General features: G+C 41.3%; 1 protein-coding gene and 1 long non-coding RNA gene across 6 annotated transcripts in view; both read right to left on the bottom strand.

Annotated features, from left to right (window-relative positions):
• The window catches only part of LOC310760633, a 141,296-nt gene that overhangs the window by 76,048 nt on the left and 39,464 nt on the right, over nt 1-25,784 (bottom strand). The window lies entirely within an intron of this gene.
• ARHGAP20 (Rho GTPase activating protein 20) overlaps nt 1-25,784 on the bottom strand; it is a 77,345-nt gene that overhangs the window by 46,422 nt on the left and 5,139 nt on the right. For 4 of the 5 annotated variants that reach the window (XM_083609146.1, XM_083609145.1, XM_083609149.1 and 1 more), the window contains exon 2: nt 10,545-10,630. In XM_083609146.1, the coding sequence (XP_083465272.1) occupies nt 10,545-10,630 (86 nt within the window). Of the gene's footprint in view, nt 1-10,544; nt 10,631-20,963; nt 21,116-25,784 lie in introns of those variants that run through there. The other variant, XM_083609148.1, reaches the window with a different exon arrangement.

Genomic DNA, 25,784 nt, shown 5'->3' with positions numbered 1-25,784 from the left:
TAAACAAAGCAAAAAAGTATGGTCTAGCATTCTGATGACAACACACACTCATGTATTCTTGAATTTATATCCCATTCTTTCTCTCAGAGGAGCCCAGGGTGGTATTGTGTGGATACTGTGGGAAAATTTCCAAGCACAAATTGTCCACAATGGATGCGCTCTTAACATGAATAACTATAACCCTGATTGATCTGTAGAGCTTTAGACAATATTTTAAATACATGTCCCACTGGATAGGAATTATTCTGTTATACTAAAGTGATTATTCACTTTAAATCAGTTCCTCTGTACAGTGGTACCTTGGGTTACATACGCTTCAGGTTACATATGCTTCAGGTTACAGACTCCGCTAACCCAGAAATAGTGCTTCAGGTTAAGAACTTTGCTTCAGGATGAGAACAGAAATCGCGCAGCGGTGGCACAGCGGCAGCAGGAGGCCCCATTAGCTAAAGTGGTGCTTCAGGTTAAGAACAGTTTCAGCGGACCTGAAGTAAGAGCGGACCTCCGGAACGAATTAAGTACTTAACCCGAGGTACCACTGTACTTGGTAGCTGTGGTAAACGCAGAATGACCCAGATTCCATATGACCTGGTACAAGAGACTGGTGGGTGAGGCTGACATTCAAATATACACCAACTGGACTGTTGAGAACCTAACCGTAGCAGGTTTTTATTTTGAAGTATTGAATTGATTGGTTGAGAAGACGACAGAGAAAGTCTTCCCCATTCTTGAAACTCACCTGCTGTGCAAAAAGGCAGACACAGAGCAAGTAATTCATTTTAAGCCCATTTAGAAGCAGTATATAATGGGTCACTTAGCTGGGAATCCTTCTACTTTTCCAATAAAAAGTTTCAGAAACTTCTTTGGTTGGAGACTGTATTCTGCTAGTCACAGCTCTACTCTTTTTCTTCTTTTTCTTAATGCCCTATTTGGTATGATGAACAACTGGTCAAATGCTGGTCTAATAAACATTCTAGAAATTTAATTCAGTGAATGCATTTTCAGAACTGGGGCAAAACATTTTCAATCTTCCCTTTGATTTAGAAGGGGCAAAGTTATTGCAGAAAGAAAACTTGATTATAGATCCACACTGGATAAAACGAAGTTATTCTCAGAAAATGCACTTTTGGAACCTTTCTTCTTCCTTTTGCTTTCCTCACTCTAGCTTTTGCTCTAATAAAAAAGTGTGTGTGTGTGTGTGTGTGTGTGTGTGTGTGTGTGTGTAGAAACAGCCCGTTTCACTTTCCAGGTGTACAAACACAGCCATAAGCCACTTTTATGTAATAACCGTAGAATTGAAACGTCCTACAAAAACAGAAGGAAGAAAACCACAGGAGGAGGAGGCGGAGGACAGGGATTTCAAGTCTGTAAGTTAACTTGGAGGTTGGGGTGGAGGGAGGGAGGGAGGAGAGAGCCTACTGGAGGCCTCAGAGAGTTCATGTTGTCCCTTATTAACAGTTTTAATGAAATTTTATCTCGTTATTATTGCACAAAAAATACCCTGCGTTCAAGCGCACAGAATTCTGGAAGGGGGGGACCCATACTAGCATCATAATTGACCCAAATGAAACAGGAATTAGAGGATCCAAAATTTCATTTTGTCCAATAGCATTGTCAGTCATTTGAACTGGGTGTAATTGAATTCATATGAGGAGGACTAAGCGCCCTGCTTTACTGGCATTCTGCCCACTCCCACATTTTTATACATAGCTAGATCTGTTTCTATTATCTTTTCTCCTTTAGGATCCAGCCGTGATATACTAAAGTCACAGGGAAATATCAGTCACATTGACTTTGAGAAAGGGCAGTGTTATGACGTCCAATGAACCAAGCTTGGAACTGGACTGCTAATATTTTTTGCCATTTGTTTCTTGAGTGGGCTCAAAGCCATTTCCAACATTAACCACCAGAACTCATGGGTTAACTTTCTAAAGAAACATTCCAAAGAAAGTTAACCCATGAGTTCTGATTGTTATGTGGGAAGCATGAGAGTTTAATGTAGAAGAGCTCCTGTTTTCTCTCTAGCATGCCAATTTCATATGCGCAGAATGTTGTGCGCATGGGTAAAGACATCCTGCCGCATGACAGCACCAACCACACCAGTATGGTCTACACAACAGGGAGCAAAGCACTGGCTTGGCACATAGTAGGCTTCCTAGGTCAGCCCTGCACTCCAGAGTGCAGGTAGCACATCCCAAACAGGAAACTGCTATTTGAAGTTTGCTACAAGGGGTATGAACAAGAGAAAAATTAGGGAGGAAAACAAAACTCGAAAAACAAAGTAGCAAGGATAGAAGTTCAAGCTGTTCCTATTGCAGAGCTAAACTGCTCAAGTTTTGAGGTGTAATATATTCTCAGTACATGAGAATGGCTGTGGTTTTATTTTTCTGGGTGTCCCCCCCCCCACGTTTTCCCATATCATACCTCATGCCATGTTTATCAGATTTACCAATCTAAGTAAATGGAAAAATACTGAAATTATATGTATTGTCAGGCACCAGCTTTCTGCTGGAAGATAAACATCAAAAGAGGAAAGGGCAGGGTTTTCTTCTAGTCACTGGCTTTTAAAAGAACTTGGTCACTTGATTTTACTATATCTCTTCTCTAACTATGCAGGCCAGTGCAGGGATGAGCAAAGGTGTTTTCTTAGGTGTGCAGGTCATATCCTTATTTATCCTGGGACAACTCCATAAGAGCAACATTTGCCCTCATAACTATGAGGTTAGATTATTGTAATTCTCTCTCAGTAGAGCTCCCTGCAGGGTCTGTCTATGACTTGCAGCTGAAGATACAATAGCACAATTACTCAATGTGATAATATTACACATAGCAATTCTTCAGCTGCTTGCAAAGGTGGCTGTAGGGGGGGAGTGTGCTGTATTTTCAAAGCTTTAACTTCTGAAACTCAATAGCAGAGGTTGTCTTATGTGCTTTTGAGATGTAGAAGCACTCAACCTCTTCTCGGTGCATATAATACAAACCTCCCCCAAAAGGACCTTGGTTGTGAGGTCCTTTTAAGTAATCCCAAACTAACCGATGCATCTTTATGTGTTTCCAATGGGGCTTAACTTCAAATGAGTGCACAGAAAATAGCATTATTGCAGGAATATTTGCTAATATTAAAAACCTCCCATCCAAAAGCACAACAACAGAGTGTGCATATATGTGTGTCTGGGGAAAACTGTTTAACACAAGTTCCTGAATATTGTCCATATAACTGGTGGCAAAACGCAATGCCAATGAGGGTTTGCTGCCATCTTAAAGTTTGTTTTTTAAAAGATATAACCAGGTAAAAGGAGAGTGCTTGCTCTCATTATCACACATACAGCCTCTCAAAACAAAATTAAAATGCTTCACAGTCTCCCTTCTTCCACGGCAGTTCCCAGGCATTGAAAATAACTTCGTCTTCCTCCTTCTTCTCTGATGTATGCATATTCCACCTCCAGTTAGGAATGGACTGCTTTGAAAGCAGTAAACATTCGGCTTGTGGTACCTTCAGTAGTTATCATTTGCTTCCATAGCCATCACTGTTGTATCTTTCCCTCTTGAAAAAAATGTGCTCCACGTTCCCTGTCCTTTGTAAAGGCTCTTTTGAATCTGACCTTTTTATTTGCCCTAAAACAAGATGGGCAGCTGGGATGGAGATAAGGTGGGAGAGAAGAGGCATCATGCTTCACCCCATTTTTTCCATCAGGCTGATCACTTGGCTCAAACCCCATTTATGTGTCCTGTCAGCCAGCACTGAACAACAGGTTTCAGGATGAAGAAAACGGGAAATCATAAAAAAGCCTATGATGTTCTTGACTTTTGGTCTAAATAAATGGCAGATAGAGAAGTAAAAGTGTTCCTGGACTACACAACTAGAAAGAAATTGTAAGTAGTCATGGCAGAGACTGCATGCTTGAGCACTTTCCTGTATAGAAAACCAGTCATGGATAAAGCTAGGTAGAACTTATTTTCCTTTTAGATAATCAGCATAAGTTTTTATACAAGGGGCATTAAGACATTATTATCCACCTCCCCTGCTATTTGTTCCCCTGTTATTTGTATACAAAAAGCCTCATTATCTTCTTTAGTGTACAAATAGGGAAGGAACTGCAACTACGGTGACTTTATAACTACCCAAGATAACAGGGTATAAATAATAAATTTTTTCTTCTTCTTCTTCTTCTTCTTCTTCTTCTTCTTCTTCTTCTTCTTATTATTATTATTATTATTATTATTTCAGACAGACATGTATATCCCACACATTTTGAATTCAGAGAGTCAAGACCTGAGATAGTGGCCTGGTTCACAAATAACTTTGAGCCATGATTTGTTCAACTAAAGTGTGGTTTGTCTGAAGGTCTGACCCCTGCCCAGCAGATATGAAGCCATGGCTTCATAGAATCATTGAACTGTAGAGCGATAAGGAACCGCAAGGGACATCTGATTCAACACTCTGCAGGGCAGGAGGTTACTTTATGATCTGGCATTATGAACAAACTTCATAGCTTTGCTTAACAATGGTTTATTTGGCCACCTCAACCCAGGTGCTCTTATGAGGTAATAGTGGCTGGAAAACAAATCAAGCCTTGGAAAAAACCATACCATGGCTTGTCTGCAGGGGCGTAGTAAGGGAGTGTGGGGGATGTGGGCCGCCCCGGGTTTCATCCCTGAGGGGGTGACAAAATGGCACACCACGGGGGGGGGGGGCACTTACCGCGGGGCCTGGCCTGCAGTGCGCCTGAGCCACGTGTCTCTCCTGGGAGTGACATGGTGGCTCGGGCCCCACGCTACCCGAAATGGCAGCATGGGGCTTGCCCCTGCCAGGCACGGATCACTGCGGCGCCCCCATGCGCGGATCACCCGTGGGCGGATTGCCCCGCCCCCACCACTCCAAGTGCCGGAGCAGCTACCTACACCCCTGCTTGTCTGTTCATCTTGAGATGACTTACGATTTGTTGAGTGAACCGGAGTTACAAAACTAACCACGTTTTACCCTTGTATGTGAACCCAGCCAATATCTTGACAAGTTCATTTATAGCTGCTATCAGCTCTCCAAGAGCTGTAGTCATTCCAGAGGGGAGGTCTTCCTGCACACCAGGGATGGGAAAACTGCGACCCATGCAAATGTTGTTGGACTTCAATTCCTTTCAATCCCAGCCAACATGGTCACAAGTTTAACCTCTCCTCTATGCATTAAAATGGCTTAGGGTAATCTACAAGACAAACACTGAGGATTAGGTATACCAGCTCAGTGTACCATGATTACTCGTGAGAAAGTTAATTTTTTGTTTATCACGAATACCAACCAAAATTCAGAAAACCATATGATTGTTGTTGCTTAGTTGTTTAGTCATGACCAACTCTTCGTGACCCCATGGACCAGAGCACACCAGGCACTCCTGTCTTCCACTGCCTCCTGCAGTTTGTTCAAACTCATTTTACACAACTCATTTTTACACAAATGTAAAATAATGTGAATGGCAAAGCTGTTATTCACAATAGTTTGGACAAAGTACTGTCTACTTGGACTGGACAATTAAGGCCTTCTGGCAATTTGCAATTTATATTTAATAGATCTCCGTCATCAACTTCAAGTCACATAGCTCAGATGATCCACATGTCTTCTGATTAAACCCTTGAGAACCCTCTGTGCAATTCTTTAGGGTACACACTGTATCTCCATAGTAGAGCTAAGCCTATTGCATTACCAGATAATACACATGATCTTTGTTATCTAGAAATACTTAGCATTTGGCACAGGGATATAAAATAACATGTCAAAATCATTTACTGTGATTTAAACAACTGCAGGATTTCCATGAAACATGGATCTTTGGTATTCTTCAACATGGATGGAAGAAAGTAAGGGAAATGCCTAAAAACCCACATCTTTTCTCAGTGTCTGCAAATCTAAACTTCAAATTATAAACAGGATTCTAATACATTTATTTATAAAGTCTATTAAAAATTCTTCCTTTAGAACAAGTAGTTTTCATCTCTAGACTACTGTATTATATTGCCTATCATAGGGATTTCCATTTCTGACATCTTTACAAAAGGATATTTCAAAACCACAAGTTACTTGAAACCTTTTAAAAGGTTACAGCCTGTACAAAGTACACCATCTTCTCTTAGAAAATGTACAGACAGGTTGCTTAACTTAAAATGATGGTCTCTGAACAATAATCATAGTGCAGTGATAAAGTCTTATTCTGCAGATATATATTTCTGATAATTCTAGACTGGGGTGGCTTTGGGCCTTTCAGCTGTTTTTGGACTACAACTCCCACCATTCCTAGCTAGCAAGTAAAAGGTAAAGGTAAAGGACAGTTAAGTCCAGTCAAAGGCAACTATGGGGTTGCGGCGCTCATCTCACTTTCAGGCTGAGAGAGCCGGCGTTTGTCCACAGGCAGCTTTCCGAGTCATGTGATCAGCATGAGTAAACTGCATCTAGCACAACTGAACACCGTGACAGAAGCCAGAACGCACGGAAACGCCGTTTACCTTCCTGCCACAGCAGTACCTATTTATCTAAAAATTCCAATATCTCTCCCTTGTTTCTCAGTAGCTGCGTTTTTGGTTCTAATTATGTCTATGTCAGCACTTATTACCTTGCTTTGCTACTAAAGGAAATAATGGGTGGCAGTGAACTAAGTTTTACTCAAGAGGACACCCAAAAAGCAGAAAAATCACCTTGCCGACAAAGGTCCATATAGTTAAAGCTATGGTATTTCCAGGAGTGATGTATGGAAGTGAGAGCTGAACCATAAAGAAGGCTGGCCGCTGAAGAATTGATGCTTTTGAATTATGGTGCTGGAGGAGACTCTTGAGAGTCCCATGGACGGCAAGAAGATCAAACCTCTCCATTCTGAAGGAAATCAGCTCTGAGTGCTCACTGGAAGGACAGATCGTGAAGCTGAGTATCCAGTACTTTGGCCAGCTCATGAGAAGAGAAGACTCCCTGGAAAAGACCCTGATGTTGGGAAAGATTGAGGGCACAGGGAGAAGGGGACGACAGAGGACAAGATGGTTGGAGAGTGTTCTTGAAGCTACCAGCATGAGTTTGACCAAACTGTGGGAGGTAGTGGAAGACAAGAGTGCCTGGCGTGCTCTGGTCCATGGGGTCACAAAGAGTCGGACACAACTAAATGACTAACAACAACAACACCCAATGAAATCAACAAACATGGCTGGGCTATTCTTTGCAGGGGAACACCACCCAATGTTTCTGAAAGTATCAACCTGGAACCCTTGTGGAGAGAGCAGGATAGGGTGCCTCCTGCCACGTTTCTTTCTACAAAATGGAAATTGCAGATGTGCACAAAAATATCCATCTATCTTGCTCATAGTAATGCAACAAAAGAGTTCCTAGGGACATGGTGAACTCTCCTTCATTGGAGGTTTTTAAGCCGAGGTTGAATAGCCATTTGTCATGGATGCTTTAGTTGAGATTCCCTTCCAACTCTATGATTCTATGATTCTAAGTCAACAGGATCTACCTTTATCTAACCAGGGCATGATTACAGTCATGCTGTAATTTCTATAAAATGCTAATACCACCTACTTGCAGACGTTAGAATAGTTGGATCCTAGTAACAGTCATTCAGAGTTTTTAAAGGAGGAGGAAGAGGAGGAAGTGGGATAATCCCATAGGCCAATGCTATGTTGAGGTACTGTTTATATACATGCACTAAGAAGACATTTGAGAATGGACCATAAAATGGTATGAAGCTATAAACTTACTAGGTTTTCTAAATATTTCCTGACCAAACTCCCTCATTATGTTTAATAAATACAGAAATGACTCAACTGCTAAGGAAAGGCTCTTCATATTAATCCCCCACAGATGTAAGTTGGATTTGGAAAGGAGTTTTGTAATCTACAGATCATTAATCAACCACTAAAAAGACAGTGCACTAAGTATCAACAACAGGATTTAGTGCCAGAATAAAGTTATAATCCATTTAAGCTGGAAATCAATGTTTTGCCTACAAAAGGGTGCTAAGTATTAAGACAGCTTTAAAAACAAAATATTTGAAGATCTGAACATACCAGAGGTCATGTCACTCATTGCTCTTTTCTGCTTATAAAAAGGAGCTATCCACAAGAGTCAAGCATTTACCGAGCACAGACCAGAAAATCCAAACACCATTTGTTTGATTATTGATGAAGAAAATGAATTCTTGTTAAACAGAGAAGGAAATTTGGGGAGTGGGGGAAGGGAGAGTAAGAGAAAAAATAATCAACTGAACTGAGCTCAGAGTTCATTGAAACTGTGCTCCTATGTAATTTTGCCAATTACTTTCACAGATGCAATCCCTGTAAATTATATGAACTATCATATAAATTAGTAGGAATTGCTTCAAAAGGTTATTGGGATAGAACATTAAAATGTGGAGAGAGAAACATATCTCTCCAGTGCCAGTTAATCTGAGGATAGTTGATACATAAGCCCTTTAAGACAGACAACACGGGTAGAAAATGCTGCACAAGCATTAGCTAAATCTTATCATCCAGATATATCTCAAGTCGCATGCAGTCATAGAAATTAGTTTGAGCTCCGAGTCTATCAAGTACAAGCTTTCTTGAAAAGTACCTTGAAAAGTACTAGAGGTGCTCTATGATTCACTCAGTCTATGAAGAGCAAGTTTACAGTGCAGTGCTCAGCATGAACTGACTGCACCCTATATGCTCCAGATTGCTGCACAAGCAAAGGAATTCAGTAGACAGGCTTTCTGGGACGGGCAAGTCAATGTGAAAGTGGTTCTCTGAAGATGGGAAGTTTGAAACCCACCATCTCTAGCAGATAAGATAGTCTCCTATACAGCTCATTTGAGTTATCTGCAATTGTTCCTAGCGCATGGATAACTGTGCAGGGGTGAAGGAAGCTCTCCGGCACCTGGTGTGGGGTGTCAATGGGTGGGGCGAACTGCCCACAGGGGCGGGGCAAACCTCCCAGCAGCGCATGCGCCGCTACAGACGGCACCGTATGGACGGTGGCAGGATCCTTTGCTCGCGGCTGCGCGGTCCTCCACTCACGGCTGCAGCAGCAGCGGAGGGATCCTCTGCTCATGGCTGCAGCAGCGGCGCCCAGGGTGGACCACCCCCTCGCCCCCTTCATCCGCCACTGTAACTGCGGCCAGAATTATCTCCACAATTCAAAGCTTCATAAGCCAACTAACATATCCATGACTAATGAAAGCAATTTTCACAGCAAAACAATGGGTAGGTTGGTTGTAAGGCAGGAAACCACACTCCCATCAATCATTTTCAACATGGGGCCATGTCTTCAGTGGAAAGCCAGTATGGTCGAGGTTGGACTAGAAAGGCCTAAGACCAAACACACAGTTTTCCAGCATAACCTGCCTACAGGATGGTGGAAAGGATAAACTGGGGTCAATGGTGGAGGAAGGGGTGTGCGGGGTGTGTGGTCCGTCCTGGGTGTCATCACTGAGGGGGGTGACAGAATGACAAAAATAAGAGTTTTAAAAAATAATACTAATAAAAATTGGGCTCATGAAACTTTTTAGTTCAGTCAACAAACGTAACGAAACGTGGCTGGCACTTACTGCAGGGCCTGCAGCATGCCCAAGCCACACATATCTCCTGGGAGTGATGTGGTGGCTTGAGCACCTGAAGCCTCCACACTGCCTAAAACGGCAGCGTGGGACTTGTGTCTGCCCACCACCTCTCCCTCAGCCGCCCTACAGCTGAGGAGGCGGTGGTGGAGAGGCTCCATGCAGTGCGCCTCGCCCCCATGGGCAGCTTGCCCTGCCCCCGGCTGCAGGACACATGCGCCGCACCCGGCACCCAAGCAGGTAGCTACACTGCTGACTGGGATCAATTGGGAGAAAGGGTGGAAGGAAAATGTTCATTCGGTAAATAGCAATGGGCTCCCACTCAGCATCAGACAGGGGTCCTCAGAGAGCTAACTGAGGTAAAAAATTGCAGAAAGGGTATGTAAGCTACATGCAGCCTGCAGGCCGTATACTACTTGCACTTGATTTCAAATAACTAATTTTCTTGCAAAGATCCCCACTAGAAAATCTTACTAAGTATGTATGCCATTTATAGGCCAACCTAGAACAAAACGTTCCTTGGGCAATTCATAAGATGCTAAATGTAAGCAGGTCTGTATATACTGCCTTGAGGTAGTATGAAACTAAGTTTTACTCAAAGTAGAACACTGAAATTAACGGATCTTAGTCATGTTCCTTAATGTCAACGGGTCTACTCTGAATAAAACTTAGTTGAATGGAAGATATGATATACATTTAAGTAAATAAATAACTTTTCAATTATCAACATTCTAATCCAAGATATATTAAAATATGGGAAGCCTGGTTTATGAAGTCTTGATCACATTCTGCTCAATACATGTACGTGCTTTTCAGAATGAATACCACCTGGAAAAGGCTGCTGTGGGGGTGTCTTACAATCTCTCTCCAGACAGCGTTTCAGCCTTGTGTGGTTAACTACTTGTCAAAAACACATTATGATCTGGGCCAGGAAACCTGCAAAAAAAGTACAGCCAGAAACAACACATTCCACCTTACCTGACACTTGTTCTGGACTTGGTCAGCGCTTTGCTGAGAACCAAGGATGGTGCCGATTGACGCCTTTGGGCCAAGCTCTTCATTTTCTGATGAAAAACAGAAACAAAATTAAAATGTAAGAAATGTTTCACAACAGCAGCTGTATGGAAGAAAAACACAAAAGGGAAAAAATAACAACCACAACCAAATCAGTTCCATTTGAAGGTCCTAAAACATCAGGTTGGCAGAAATGGCTTCACCAGTTCTCAGAAGCTAAGAGAGAAATGTCTGCTGGCAATGTGGTGGTCGCCAGGTAAGGGAATATAGAAGACTATTGGACTCTAGCACGTTTTATTCTGGAAGAGTTACTAAACTTGTTTGCCCACTGACTAATTACATCTCTGGTTGTAATTGGCAATTATTGTGTTCCAGATCCTACTTGTTCTTATGGAAGTGTCCTCTCTCACATACAGAAAGTACACTGTATGTCTGCAGACTCAAAGTTTTCTGCCTTAAAAATGGATTAAGGTTCAACAACAAGATAAAGACGAGAGTAATGTGCCCACTGTTAATAACCATATCCTGTTTGGACTTTACAAGACTTTGCTGCTTGGAGGTCCCAGTCTGGCACCTGCTGCTAGCTATATTTGTATATATATTACATACACTCACTATAGGAAACCTGCTTTCCATAAGGTTCCACTATAACACAATTAATGCTTCATGGTAACATGCTCCACTCGCAGTTTGAGCAACAAAAATATCAGCACGAGCACACATTCTGGGATTAGTTAAAAATACACTACTAAACTATGTCCAACATGCAGGATTGATGAAATCCAGAGAAAAGAGAACTGTCTCCTGAGACACCAAATATAAAAAAATAAAATACCACTCCCTTCCTTAGAGCTTAATCCCAAATAAGTAACTGCAAGATTGTAGCCTTATACAGACTGGTAGGTGTCAGGGCATCATTTAATCGGTTAAACAAAGGAATTTAAAATATTTTGGCAAAGTGTTTAATATAAGTACTTATAAACTGCAGATCGCAAGCATATGTTAAGAGGCATTCAGTCCAGTGTGTGAGAAGGGAGAAGGCCTCTACGACAGGATAGTGAGGTTTCTTGCATCAGTGTGCACATTTCGAATTTTGAGGAAGCGGTGCAGGCACCAGTCACAAATGGTGGCTGTGAGGTGTGTGACAAACACAAAATGGCTGTCACATCTGAAGAAGCAGGAAAGGGCACAGGACCTTTTTGAAGGCATCATGGGGGGCACTGGGGGGCACCCTGGTGTCCGCAAGCCCCACAGTGAGGACCCCTGCTCTAAACTCATGCCTAACTGCAACATATGCATGCATAATCTAATAACAACTTTTTTAAAATTTAGAACTACATCTTTTTCTCATATATACTAACTCAGGATCAGGTTACTTGAGAAACTGGCTCTCCTAAAAGTTCCAAAGATATCAAAGTCTGCTTCATACTAACTCAGAGCAGGGCTTTCAGTGTGACTGTCCCTATTCTGCTGTATAGCATTCCTGTTGAGAGATGACAAGTGTCCACTATCTGCCCTTTTTGGAACAGCTGAAGACAGTTTTGTTCCAACAGGCTTTCCCAGCTAGATGAATGGGTCTCTAACATGGATGTTGATTTTGTTTTGTTTTTGCGTTTTAAAACTATCCCTTGTTTTTCATTTGTGTTAACTGTATTTCACAGTTTTATTGTTCATCACTTTGAAACACTTGCGCAGAAGGCAATTAATAAACAACAATGATATTAAACTGCTGAAATAGATTAACACTTAGATGATTAATCAGCTAAGTTTTCTTTAGCCAGATGACAACCCTAGTATATGCAGACTTGCAAACAAGTTACCAGTCCTCAAAATTTATTAGAATCATAGAATCAGGTGTGACCCTCAAAGGACATCTAGTTCAACCCCCTGCCGTGCAGGAACTACTAGCCAGTTTGCACATACACTTCTTGACTTGCGGGGTGGGGAGAACCCAGATAATCCAACTAAATTTTCCCATTACTGTACCTGAGCCTGGGTTGAGGCCCATTAGTTCCTACTTGCATTTCAATCAATATATACACTTTAGAAATGATACTGGGTGCCTTCAGACTGTCATTATTTCCAGGTAGAATTTTATCCCATCCCAACAAATTCAAGTTGCACAACTAAAGCTAATTTGGAGCTGTTGTGAAAAATGCCTGCTTCCCCAGAAGTTCATACTTTTTTTTTTAATAGGGAAGGTCATAGGAAAATGCACTGGAGTGTGGGATAACACCACTTGCTTGGTTGACAATGTTGTCTAATCTCCCCCACAATCAAATCAGGACGAATAGCCAACATATACCGTATTTTTTGCCCTATAGGGCGCACCGGCCCATAGGGCGCACCTAGTTTTTTTTTTGGCGGGGGAATAAAGGGGGAAAAATTTTCCCCCCAGGCGCGGGGCTGGGGCAAGGGAAGCCCGAGCTTCCCCTGACCCCAGCCCCCAGAACAGAACAGGCTGCTATCCGCAAGCCTGGGGAGCCCAGCGGGAACTCCCGCGGGCTCCCAAGGCTTGCGGATAGCTTCCTGAAGCCTGGAGAGCGAGAGGGGTAGGAGCGCACCGACCCCTCTCGCTCTCCAGGCTTCAGTGAAACCCTGCATTCGCCCCATAGGACGCACACACATTTCCCCTTCATTTTTGGAGGGGGAAAAGTGCGTCCTATAGGGCGAAAAATTCGGTAAATCTCTCCACAAACAGATCAGAGTGAACGCTCATTAAACTGGTCACCCAGAAGCAGCCATTGTTTCCATTGCTATTTCCTGAACTAAAGGAAATACTGTACAGTATTTGATCGTGTCTGACAGTGGCCACGAAAAAAGCACTTGATCCACTGAATAGACTAGGTTACCTGTGAACAGATCAAGATCACCTGCCCCTGTACAGACCTGTAAGACCACTTAAGAGATCTGGGGGGAAATTTACTCATGGCACCATATCATACAAAATAGGTAGTGAAACAAAAAATGGGCATTTTTTTGCTACTGCCCTAGACCCATAAGATTGGAGCCTATCTTTACTGTGTTTCATCTGTTTTTATACTACTACTTTACTGATTTTTGTCTCTTTTTATCATACTGTTTTGTTTACATGTACTTTTGTATTCTGATTAAGATTTTTAAACAATCAACAATTTATAAATGCAAATAAATAAATAAATAAATATCATCATCTTTACTTCTTTTTTTTTTTTTTTTTTTTTTTTTTTTTTTTTTTTTTGAGTAGACCTAGTTAACGACAGCGCCTCCTTCCAGCACGGCTGGATAAGAGAGGTCGCTATCTTTTTTTTTTAAATAATATTTATTGAAGTTTCCAAAATACAGAAAGAGAAGAAAAGAAATTATGAAGATACATTCAGAACCTTATTTTCAAACATCCACTTTCTGGGACTCCCCCCTTCCCCCACCCCTACTGTATTCCCCTTTCATATTGTTGTTTCCACAAGTTCTATTTCTGATTTAAAGCACAATTTATATACCCCATTGTTCAAATTTAAATTTATACAAACCTTATGCAACACCCTTGATAAAAAAAAAGCAAAAGATCTCTCCCCATAGCCCACCCCCTTTTCTTTCCACAATGTCCCCCTTTTTTCCCATTAAAGTAAAAGCACACAGAATAAAAGTATAAAAAAATAAAAAATATATTAGAAAAAAGAAAACCAATTCAGAAAATAGTTGCAAGCCTTTGGATTCTAATTCTCCCTCCTCTTCCCCGGTTTAATTTCCCTTATCCTCCAATCTATGTTTTCAGCCTGGAAATCTTAAGTCCATCAATCCCATTTTTCCCCCAACTCCTTGCAGAATTATTTCCCATTTCTAGGATTACTTTCTTTAAAAATTAATTCCTAAATCTTTAAAAATGTCAAATTATAAAATTCCCCCCATTGTTCTTTCAAGGTTATAGTCCAGCTTCCTCTTGTTCCGCTGCTAAAACTTTCTTATTCAGAAGTTTAGTAACTCTACATGGGTTGTTGTTATTCAGGAACAAAAACTTGCGTTCAGTCCCTTCCTTCTTCAGTAAGGTATTCTGTTGTCTCCTTTTAGTCTAAACACCCTGTAGACAAGATTCAGTTTCCGTTTTGCAGCTTTCCCAGGAGATAACCAGTTCTGTGAAATTCCGGAGTGTTGTATTTTTCCCGGCTTACGCCCATCTTTGTAATGTCCCGAAACTCCTCTAGGGGGGTTGTTGTAACTTTGTTTCCAAAAATCCGATTGTTCTCCGTATTTTCGCCATTTTGTATTCAAGTCTTAATAAATTATATCAAGTTGTAACAAATTTGACCAGCAAGGTCCTTGTAATAAAATCCTCTTTAATATTCCGACTTTGACAGCTACTTTGACAGCTGTCAAAATCACCGGCTCTTTTCACCAGGCTCACTCCTCAATCGCCCCGGTTCCCAGGGAGGGGGGTGCATTTTCCTTCTCCTTCAATTCTTCCTCCAGCACAATTCTTGTACTTTCCCATCATGGAATTCTTAATTTAGCAAAGATACCGTTCTTTTTGGGCCTTGGCTTCCCAATCCTTGTTTTAAAATGTCTACAATAGGGAGGGGGACTGACTTCCTTTTTAGATCCCCCCCCGCTCGTCTCAAATCCCAAAAATTTTTCTTCTTTTAAACCCGATTTCCAATTTACTCACGGGTTGTTGTTAAAAGTCCAAATTCTCAATGGAAGAAGTCAGCGCTCTCCGCCGGATGGCATGCGGCTTCGCTCGGCAGGGATGGCAGAGGACTCAAAGCACCACGCTTCTCCCCGGCACCCGATCCGTAGCCTTTAAAAAGGCTCCTTCACGAGTCGGGAGGGCGCTAGCGGTGCTAGCCGAGTCTCCAAGTCCACGGCCCCCGTGGCCGTGGTTTCTAAGGGTCCCCGCATCGCCGGTGCGGTAAAACCCAGCCCCTGCCGAGCCGGCTCCCTCCGGAGCTCGGACATCATCTTTACTTCTTTATCCTGTTTCATAAATCAACCCTACCCAAACTGAAGATTTGGTAACAGGGTTTGAGGGTTTTCCTATACACACACATTGTGACAGGAGTACAAAAATAGTGGGGAGAAGGTTTAGAACTAATGAAGTAATGGGATGGGAGCTGAGCTGGGGAAAGGATTGCAACCACAGCCTTAAGCACCTCAAGCCTGGCTGTCCTCCAGAAAGATGCTAACATTCTTCCATTTCTACTAGCTGTTAGTAGAAAAATTAGCTGATAGTTAGTTTGATATAAATTTAGCAGGCACACTCTCACCTGCAGGCAGGCAGGCAGGCAGGCATCTCACAGGACAAACTGATGCAGACAAAACACAGACACACACATGAAGCAGAGTTTGGACTATGGTATATCACTTTCTTCCTGGCTCCCATTGTCTTTGGATTAAAAACTGGGGTACAACAAATTAAAGACTTTAGAAAGGTTTAACCAATTGAAAGCTAATATTAGCATACCGGGACTGTCAACACAAACAATTTGGTGTTTGGAAAAGCACCAAATTTTGTCTGATACAAAGCTCCATGGGCTCTAGCCTCTAGTCTTTTCACTGTCAAGGGAGCAGCTTCACAAAGCACAGTTGCAATGCTGCCTCTGACGCAATCTTACACAGATGCTGTGCCATGCAAGGGTCTGTGATATTGGAGTTATGGTTTGAATCAAGTTGTTTTGCTTGAATCAAAATATACTCAACACCTTTACTAAGGCCCTGAACTATAGAACTGAGCTGGATGCCAATTAACTTTATTCTGTAAGCTCCTCAGAGTAAAAAGTGCTTTTTTTTGGCCCAAAAATTTCTGGAAAACAGTCATAATAAAAAGGAAAGGCTTCCTCCAAAGTCAAGCACTGCAAACTGAAAGAAAGCAAGCTAATGAAGAACAGTTGTGGAAGAAAGTTTTATTTTGTTTTCTGTCCGAAAGCTAGATTATTCATTTATTTTATTACATTTGTGTACCACCTTTCATTCAAAGATCACAGGGTGGTTCTCAACATAAAAAGACAAAATGAAAATACAAAATACACAATAAAGCAAAACTAGTAACTCCCCACACCCAAGAATAGGTGAAAAGTTAAAAATTAAGAGAGAGGGTGGTTAGTGGTCATACAAATGTTTCTGCATATATTAGAAGGCATCTGCTGAGGACTCTAGAGAACAACTGCCAATCAGAGGAGACAGTACTGGGCTAGAAGTCCTTTAGTCAAAGTATGAAACTGCTCCCTCTGTCCTAAGAAACTAAGTACAGCCCAGAAAAGAGAGTCCATAGTGTGGGCCCTAGAAAATAGGGTTCAAGCCCAAGTCTAGCACCTTGGTCAGAAGATCAGCTGTCAGCCTCATTCCACCTGCAAAATGGGAATACTGTGACTCATTTAGCTCTAGGGATTTTGGAGAAGTCTGGAGGAAACTGAAGCACAGATTGCCAATATTCACTTATTCACCCCATGCCCGGAATGGAAATCAATCCAGCGAATACAATTGGTATTCACTGTTACAGTTGCTTTCTGTCCACAAACACTATGAAATTGATAACTTCCCCACCACCACCACATTTGCACTGTTTCCTTTGCAATAAAATGAATGGGATGGAATAAAATAATGACAATATCAGTTATGTAATTTCAGCGCTACAAACAGCAAGATGAATAATACTGTTTTTACTGAAAGATGAACTGCAGTGGAACAAAACAGAGCAGCTTCTTACATCCCAAGTCAGCTCCCAGGGTTGTTGCAAGGCTGAGAAAAGAAAAGCCTGTACATTATATATCATCAATAGTGGAAGGGTGAAAAGATTATACAAGACTATGGCTATAATTTACATTTGCCAGCAGGAGATCACTTGCCATTTAATCAAACTTGGGTGGAAAGAACCATTTGCTTAAAAAACTTGGATGTTTTAAACAAGACACTTTGCCAATAGGCTTTCAGCCCAGGACTATGACATTGTAGTGTTGCAGCACAACTTTGACACGCTTCTTTGTTCCAGCTTCTGTTTAACCAGAAGCGTGTGCATGCACACACAAATGTACACAAAGAAAGCAAGTAGATTAACACTTGGCAGAGTGTGCCCATCCTCCTAGACTTCAGGGCTTTCCCAGCAGGATTTTTTAAAATGACATGGCTCAGACAGTCCTAAACTTGTTCCAAACTGCTACCAGGGATACGTCTCTTTGCAAGTGAGCCAGCACAAAATGTGCCAAGTTCCAATGCCGAAGAAACCCCACTCAGAGACCTCAAAACATGTAGGAAAGCTTGAAGCAAATTACTGGCTCTCAGATACTGTTTCTCAGCGTGAACTCCCTCTCAAGGGCAACAAGATGACGACAAAAGTGAATTTAAAAGTTCACCCAAGTGAAACTCATTCAAAGTGTGAAGAAATACCAAAACATATAAATATAGCCAAGGAAGAAGTTGAAAGTTCTAAACATCTTTACCCTACAGCAGGCTACACTAGTATCCATTCACATCACATATCCACAATGTTCAATCCACATCACCCAGATAAGGGATGACCAACTTCTGTATTCCAGTTACTGGATTCACCAGGAATATATTTTTCTGCACAACCTGACTCAATCACCAGTAGTTGGGTTTATTATGAATAAAACCAAGAAGAAGCTATACCATTAAAACGTAAGCTCTCAGTCATACCAGACATACAGAAAGGATTGATGCTTGTCAATCAGTAAGAAACAGCAGTGGAAGGGGAATCAATGAGTAAGAAAAGATCACTCTTCAGAGACTGGTTTCTGAAGATCAGAACCAATTATTTTTCCTCACGGCTGCAGCGCTTCTCCCAGTCCAGCACTGCAGCAAGTAGGAAAGCCCTCCACTTAGCTTGCAAAATAACCTGTTCTCTCTCTGGCATGGCACCACTGCTAATATGACTTAGTGCTAAGGAAACGGGAATAGAAGAGACATCAAAGTTTGGCAGAGGACTGGCAGGCCCCCAAAGACAACTTTACAGGCTGAATGCAGCCCATGAGCCATATATTCACCATCCCTGTCCAATATGAGACCTGCGGGTATAGGGTGGTATACAGTAATAATAATATGATTTGAGACCAGAATACCTGAAGAATGGTCTTCTCAGTATGAGCCTGCCCATTCATCATGACTTTCAGAGGTTATTATTTATTCAATTTATATCCCACTCTTCCTCCTGAAAGAGCCTGGGACAGCAGGTTCTCTTACATGTTCCACTAACATATGAGGATGTTTGGCATGAACTAGGCAGAGACTTCTCTGTGGCTGAACTTTGGAAATCCCAGGGAAGCCTGTCTCAGTGGTCTTTTGAGCAGTGTAAAGACCATCCGTTCGCTTGTTTTAAAACAATTCATATAGAAAGGGTAGCAAAAGTGATGTTGTTGTGATGTTGTTGAGAGCCCAACTGCCATAAACCCCAGCCAGCAGGACCTACATGAATTGTAATCAAGCAACATCTGCAGAGCCACAGCTTCCCCATCCCCTATTTTGATACCTCCTTGATAAATTTGTGGCTGAAGCTGCTAGGCCTGTTAATTCTTTTACCTGCTGGTTGCCTGCACTTTTATTTTATTTTATTTTATTTTATTATTTATTAAAATTATATACAGTCCTATTAGACCTGTTGATCTCAGGGCAGTTCACAACATTAAATTATAATATAAAAAACACAAAAATAAGAACAAAAACAAATGATTAACCCCCTCTCCTGCAAAATATCCATCAGCCAAATGCTTGGAAGAAGAGGAAAGTTTTTGTCTAGGACTTAAAGGTGTATAATGAAGGCGCCAGCCAAACTTCCCTGGGGAGAGCATTTCAGAAATGGGGAGCCAATGAAGAAAAGGAATGTTCTTGTGTTGCCACCCTTGGGTCGTCTCGTGGAGGAGGCACACAAAGGAGGGTCTTGGTGGATGATCTCAAAGTCTGGGTAACTGCATATGGAGAAAGGTGGTCCTAAGGCTAAGCCATTTACCCACTCTGCAGTGATAGTTCTCTATGTTTGATATTTTTATGTGTTTTATTACTGTTCTAGGCTGAAGTTGTATCTTAATAGAAAAATGGTATATAAATATTTTAAAGAAAGAGGAAAAACAAACTTTGGTCTTTACTAGAATGTTCCTTATTCAGGCCACTCCTAAAAAAAATATCATCGCTGGACACAGAGAATAAAATATGTGCACAGAAATGGGTTTGTGGCCAGGGGAGAAGCATCTTTTGCAATAGCTAAACAGAGGTTAAGGTCCAATTGGGTAGTTTCTAATGTAATCAGCTATCCTGGGCAATTTGAGAATGTATTCTCTGCTTTTGATATTGCAGTTTTTATTGGCATATTAGTGTTGATTTAAACATGATATGTTGTGCTAACCGACACATAGCTGCTGTTGGATGAACTTACATTGGCCGATGGCTGGGATAATAAAATTGCCCAAGATTTCAATGCAGCTTCCAAAGAAATTATGTTTAGTGTCGCAGCCTAAGACTACTCAAATTTTCACCTAGGTAATCATGAAAGTTCTAATGTTTGTAGCATGGAAGTACAATGGCACACTATTAATTTTTAGAGAAGTATCCTATCTTTAATCTAATTACAACATGTACAATCCTTCACATAGCAACACAAGTCACATGCAACTGTGCAGGACCAAGCCAAAAACAGAATATATTAAGGTATCACCTAATTATAGCCCACCCTAGGAATCAGTATAATAATAAAAATCTTCACTAGTGTGTGCTTCAAAACAAAGCAGGAGAAATGTTTTCAATTTTTAAGCGCCCTGTATAGAGTTTATGTAAGAATTCATTGCCATAAGCAAATTTTAGAGTTTTTCTAGCTAGCTCTATTTAGAAATACCACATGAAGGTGCTCATTGGGGGAAAATGTGGATCTGAAAGAAGTTCTCAGACACAGTCAACACTGTTTTAAATAAAATTCACTTTTTCTCCTGTTCATTTGTCAACATTCTTTTCATTTCACTCTTATCTTTCCATATTTGGGAAACAACGAAACAGGAACACTAAAAATCAAATTTGGACATCTTAGTTCAGGCAAACCCGAAGCCAGTCACACCAATACATGTCTTATGCGAGATAGGAGACAAATAAATCTGCCACAATACGTACACAGTTCCAAAAAACGAACATCAATACCTCTTGCACTAGCTCCAGTTCTTAATATTTTGGCCTTGCTGTCTCGATAAATTCCTGAGCTGCAAACCAAAAGACAAGTTAACACCGACTGAAGCGACTCAGGTCTTGTGGTTAGTTCTGCAAAGAGGCCTAAGGCAGAACCGCCTTTTAAATTTTCCAGGGTTCTGTGTGGAAACTTTGGCACTGATGTACAACCAATTTTACATTTGTACATGCAGCATTTGTCCGTGCGTTTATGGGATATAACGAAGCACGTTCCCTCCATTATGAACTTACCTCACTTTACATGGTTCCTGTCATGAAATGCTAATTTCGTTTGAATATGACCATATTTAAACAGGGTTTCAATATATGTTCTTCCTGTCTTCACATTTTGTCCACTGAACCAGGGATCCCACAGCGAGTGACTTTGTTTGGTTGCCATTTCCTTCTTCAAAATGGCCTCCAGGAAGAGAACAGGCCCCCAAATGGGGAGGCCCAAAACAAAGGAAGGACCACAGAAACAGATACAGAGTCCAACATTCCTCTGACTCCGGCACTTCAGTCTAAAAACTGAACTGGTTTTCTACTCCAGTTTCCATCACAGAGATGTCAAAGGCTAGAGCAACCCTCCTTCCTACAAGGCCAAAAGTGAACCCTGTTAGCATTCCCATTTTATCTGAGTGCCGGAATTCCATTGTCGTCTCAGCAATAATTACCACATGAATGCTTTTTGATAGACACAGTCTGAAAGTCTAAGGGTGACAAGGGTGTCGATATAAAATCATGCAGAAGGAGACAACCTAACCCAGTACCTGAAGTGAACCTGGTCGTACCCTGCTGACCCTTACAAAATCAATTTTTTAAGTTTCTGGAAGCATTTCAAGATCCCTGCAACTCTGTTTGAGGCATGTTTACATGGACGTTCAATGTTTTAATGTTCAATGTGATGAGCTCCGAAACGTGCAGCCTTAAAGGAATCCTGTATTTTTATTTATTTGAAAGCACCTATAAATAGCTTAAAGTTTCAAAAAATGGTATATATAACACAAAAACACAGCTAAAAACCAGTAAGAATAAAAGAATAAGAATAAAAACACATAGTTCTGTCAACAGAGCATGAAGCTTTTAATCTCAGGGTTGTGGGTTCAAGATTGGGCAAAAGATTCCTGCATCGCACAGGGTTGGACTAGATGACCCTTACAGTCCCTTCCAACTCTATGAGTCTATAAAAAGCATAGGAAAGCAAATAAAACAGAAATGCAGAGGACTCAAACACACAAAACAGGATCCAATCTTATTGCCCAGAAGAAGTCAGGGCAGAAAGAGATAAGCCATCTGAAGCAATACTATTTCAAAAAGCATCCTACCTCCTCCGGACTCACATACACACGGTTACAGAGGAATCAGGGAGGAATCCCCTGCCCTTTGCCAACCTGGTGCCCTCCAACCATTTTGAAGTACACTTCCCATCAGTCCCAGCCAGCCAGCCACACGTCACCCTGAGCTATGCTCCAGCAGAAAGCAAATGTGAGATACGGAGAAACACAACTACAGTACAGTATTATGAACACCTCTGATAACAAACAATGGAGAATACAAAGGACCGACACATGGCTGTCACAGTATGTAATGTACTCACTTGATTACAACGCCTGAGCTGTCCTGGCAGCAACCGGCTTTATAACAAACTGTCCTTAGGTTCTTGAATGAATTCACATAGAAAAATGATCTATGAGCAAGAACAGCCTGTCACATGGGGAGCAGCGGTCACTAACAGGTAGATAAACCTTTGTTTTCCTGTGCCAAACAGATATGAGGAAGAATTTCGAAATATGCAGCTTTTCTTGAGATTGCCTTTAGAAAGCTTCCTCTTTTGAATTTCTGCCTGCCATGCTGCTACTAAATATGTATAAACACTTCCAGAATGCTGAAAAGCCTACACTTGTGATAATTCTGACTTGCATAACTATTATACAAGTTACCTTTTAGGAAAGTTGTTATCCTAAAAGGAAATGTGTATAATAGTTCTCAAAAATGTGCCTATTACATACTACAGGGGCCTTAAGTCACTGCAAATTTCTAACCCCTGCTAGTCAATATGTTGTGCATCTGTTTGAAGTGCTCGAGTCTTATTCTCAAAGCATTTGCTTCCCTAAACCAATTTAAATTATTTGCATTAAATAACCAACCTTAAACCCTCTCTCTGATGCATGAGACATGATGCGATAATTAATATAAATATCCTCCTCTCTATTCAGCTTGATGACTCACAAGCTCCTTTCCAGATCACAGAATTTCTCTTTCAAATTCTCTGAGGCAACTACCCAAGTCCCAGCACTGAGGGAAAATGTTGGCTACCTAAAAAGTTCACATGTCTATCATCGGCATCAAATACCTGTGAAGTACCTGTATTTTTTCAGCACTGTTTATACCAAGGGAAGTTAGCCCACTTGGGGGAAGACACAGATCTTCCAGCATACAATGTCATTTGTCTCTTGGTTTCAAAAGATGTGATTAGAGAAGACCTGTAGCAGACTTCACAATGATAATTCTTAATAGGCCAAATTTTGATAGAAGCTTGACACAAACCATAGTTTCTCACCCCATTCCTGCAAAATCTACCCCACCCACTTTATCCTGTCTATTCCAGTTTAGGGATAACCTATTAAACACTGATGCAGTTCACTGCATATTTTCACACCCAGATCTGTATGCATTCTGCATTTATTTTGTGGGAGACAGAATACACCCAGGAAGTTGGTTAGTCAGATATTACAATTGAACGTTTCCCCATATAAACAGATACGAACCCTGCAATCATACTCTGAGGCCCTTCTTCATGTGCCTCCTCCACGAGAGGTCTGGAGGGTGGCAACATGAGAACAGGCCTCTTCTGTGGTGGCTCCGTTTGTGGTATGCTCTCCCCAGGTAGACTCACCTGGCACCTTTGTTACATATCTTTAGGCGCTAGGCAAAAACATTCCTCTTCTCCCAGGCTTTTGGCTAATTAAACAATCTATGGCCTTTTAAACTGGGGGGGGGGTGTTGTTGTTGCTGTTACTGTTACTACGTTATATATTATTGTGTTTTTATATTGTAAGCCGCCCTGTGATCCTTGGATGTAGGGTAGTATAGAAATTTAATATATAATAAACAGTACAGCGTATCACCAGCATAGTATACAGCAAAACCCCCAATCTGACCCAGCTAACTCCACAGCTGGAAAAAAATATTTTCAGTTCCAAAAAGCCAGCATTATTATTCTTTTATTATCCGTCATCAGGTGATTAGGAGCTTACTGTACTGTATACTGTTCCTGTGCTCCAGAAGAGCATTTTTTAGAGGCTCAGGCAGCCAGTTTTCCCCAGCCTTGCTAACACCAAACCAATAGCTCAATCTTACACAGAGTCACAGTGCCTAAACAGGCTGCTTTTCAAAGGCATTAGGGGCATATCTGTGTTATGACTGCAAGTCATCCTCTTTAAATATGAGGTGTCTATGCAATTTAAGGTGACAGAGAACACCACATGGTGATGACTTATAATCTCACCATGGGACAGATGTGGGCCACCAGGTATCTGTAACAATTTGGCCACATGGTAAAGCTAGTTATACTTACCACCCAAAGAGGGAAATGAGTTCATTGTGTGGACAATCACTACACATTTTCTGTGTGGTGCGTTTGTAAGTAGCTATCAGAACTCAGCTCTACGGTACCTGAAATTACGCAAGATCATGTTCACAAGCTGATATTTACACTGATTCACCTGCCACCGTTTTCTAAAAACCAGCAACTCCTTAGACTCACTACAAAACGTTATAGTGTGCTCAATTCTGTTCATACGGGATTGAGACTTCCCACTTACACATTTGCTAATCGAGGGTTGTATCTAAATACGTTCTACTCAGGAGCAGACCTGCTAAATTTAAGTCAGTCCGTTTCATTGGGTCTGCTCTGAGAAGGGCGAACATTGGATACAACCCCAAGGTCAGAGGATTTCATTCCCACAAGTATCCCATTTGTCTCAAAGATGTGGCAAGAAGCATGCATGCCAATGTTGAACTGAAACTTTTTACAGGAGGATGAGATCAAAGAAGGAAACTTAAATGTTTGTGGCACATCAGACGCATGAAAATAAGAACCCACTCCTTCCCTGTATTAAAGCTTCTCAACTGGATGTCTACAGGCAACCATAGTGAGAATACATACCTGAGCAAATGTTTCCTTGCTGCAGTATTTGGATACTGCAAAATAGTGTGGTCTCATTTTATAGTTACTTCTATTCATATACTTATGCTCTCACTAATAGTCTGACGAGGATAATTCAAATACTCACTAGAATCTAGCCTGGCCCCACACAGAAATAAAAATCTATATAGGAGGCATTGGCAGTACTACAATAAAATATTTTCAGCTATTCTCCATACAGTATCGACTGATGTTAACAAATAATCTTGCAGCACCTTAAAACTAGTAAATATATTACTGTATGAGCTTTTGTGGCTTACAGTTCACTTTATCAAATGCACTGGATTAACTGGACTCCAATCTACAAAAGCTTATGCCAGAATAAATTCGATAGTCACTAAGGTGCCTCAAGAATGTGTGTTGCTTTTAGTTTGCCAAACCTTTACTAGGCATTATAAGTATAGGCCATCATAAAACATCCATATTTAAAATTTTAAAATATGTGCAAATAAACAGCCATGTAAAATATATAATGATGAGGATTTTCAGTGGGATTTCTGTGTTGCTTTTATAAGAAAGGACTAACACAGTTACCCCTCTGATCTTAAGCTAAGGCATGATTTCTTATTGCCACCAGAACTACGGTCGAACAGGATTCCAGATGCTCAAAGTCCTTGACTTTGAAGGGCCAATGCACTGGGCAAAAATGAAATGTTTACCAGGACAGGAGCCTCGCATTGTGCTTGAGGGCTGCTGTCCAGGAGAAAACTACATATATGGAGTCCCCATTTCTCTCCCTCTTTCCCCAACATGATCAGGACGGGAAATATTTATGAAGTGTACTGTAATAACCCAGGCAGGCATTAAAATCCCAATAAGCAATCTGGCAGCCTGCTGCAGCAATTCTCCAAGGAGAATGCGCTTGC

This window comes from Podarcis filfolensis (genome assembly GCF_964270895.1).
Source record: "Podarcis filfolensis genome assembly, chromosome: 4".
Lineage (NCBI taxonomy): Eukaryota > Metazoa > Chordata > Lepidosauria > Squamata > Lacertidae > Podarcis > Podarcis filfolensis.
The sequence above is the reverse complement of the archived record's forward strand: the minus strand, read 5'-3'. Positions and strand labels throughout refer to the sequence as shown.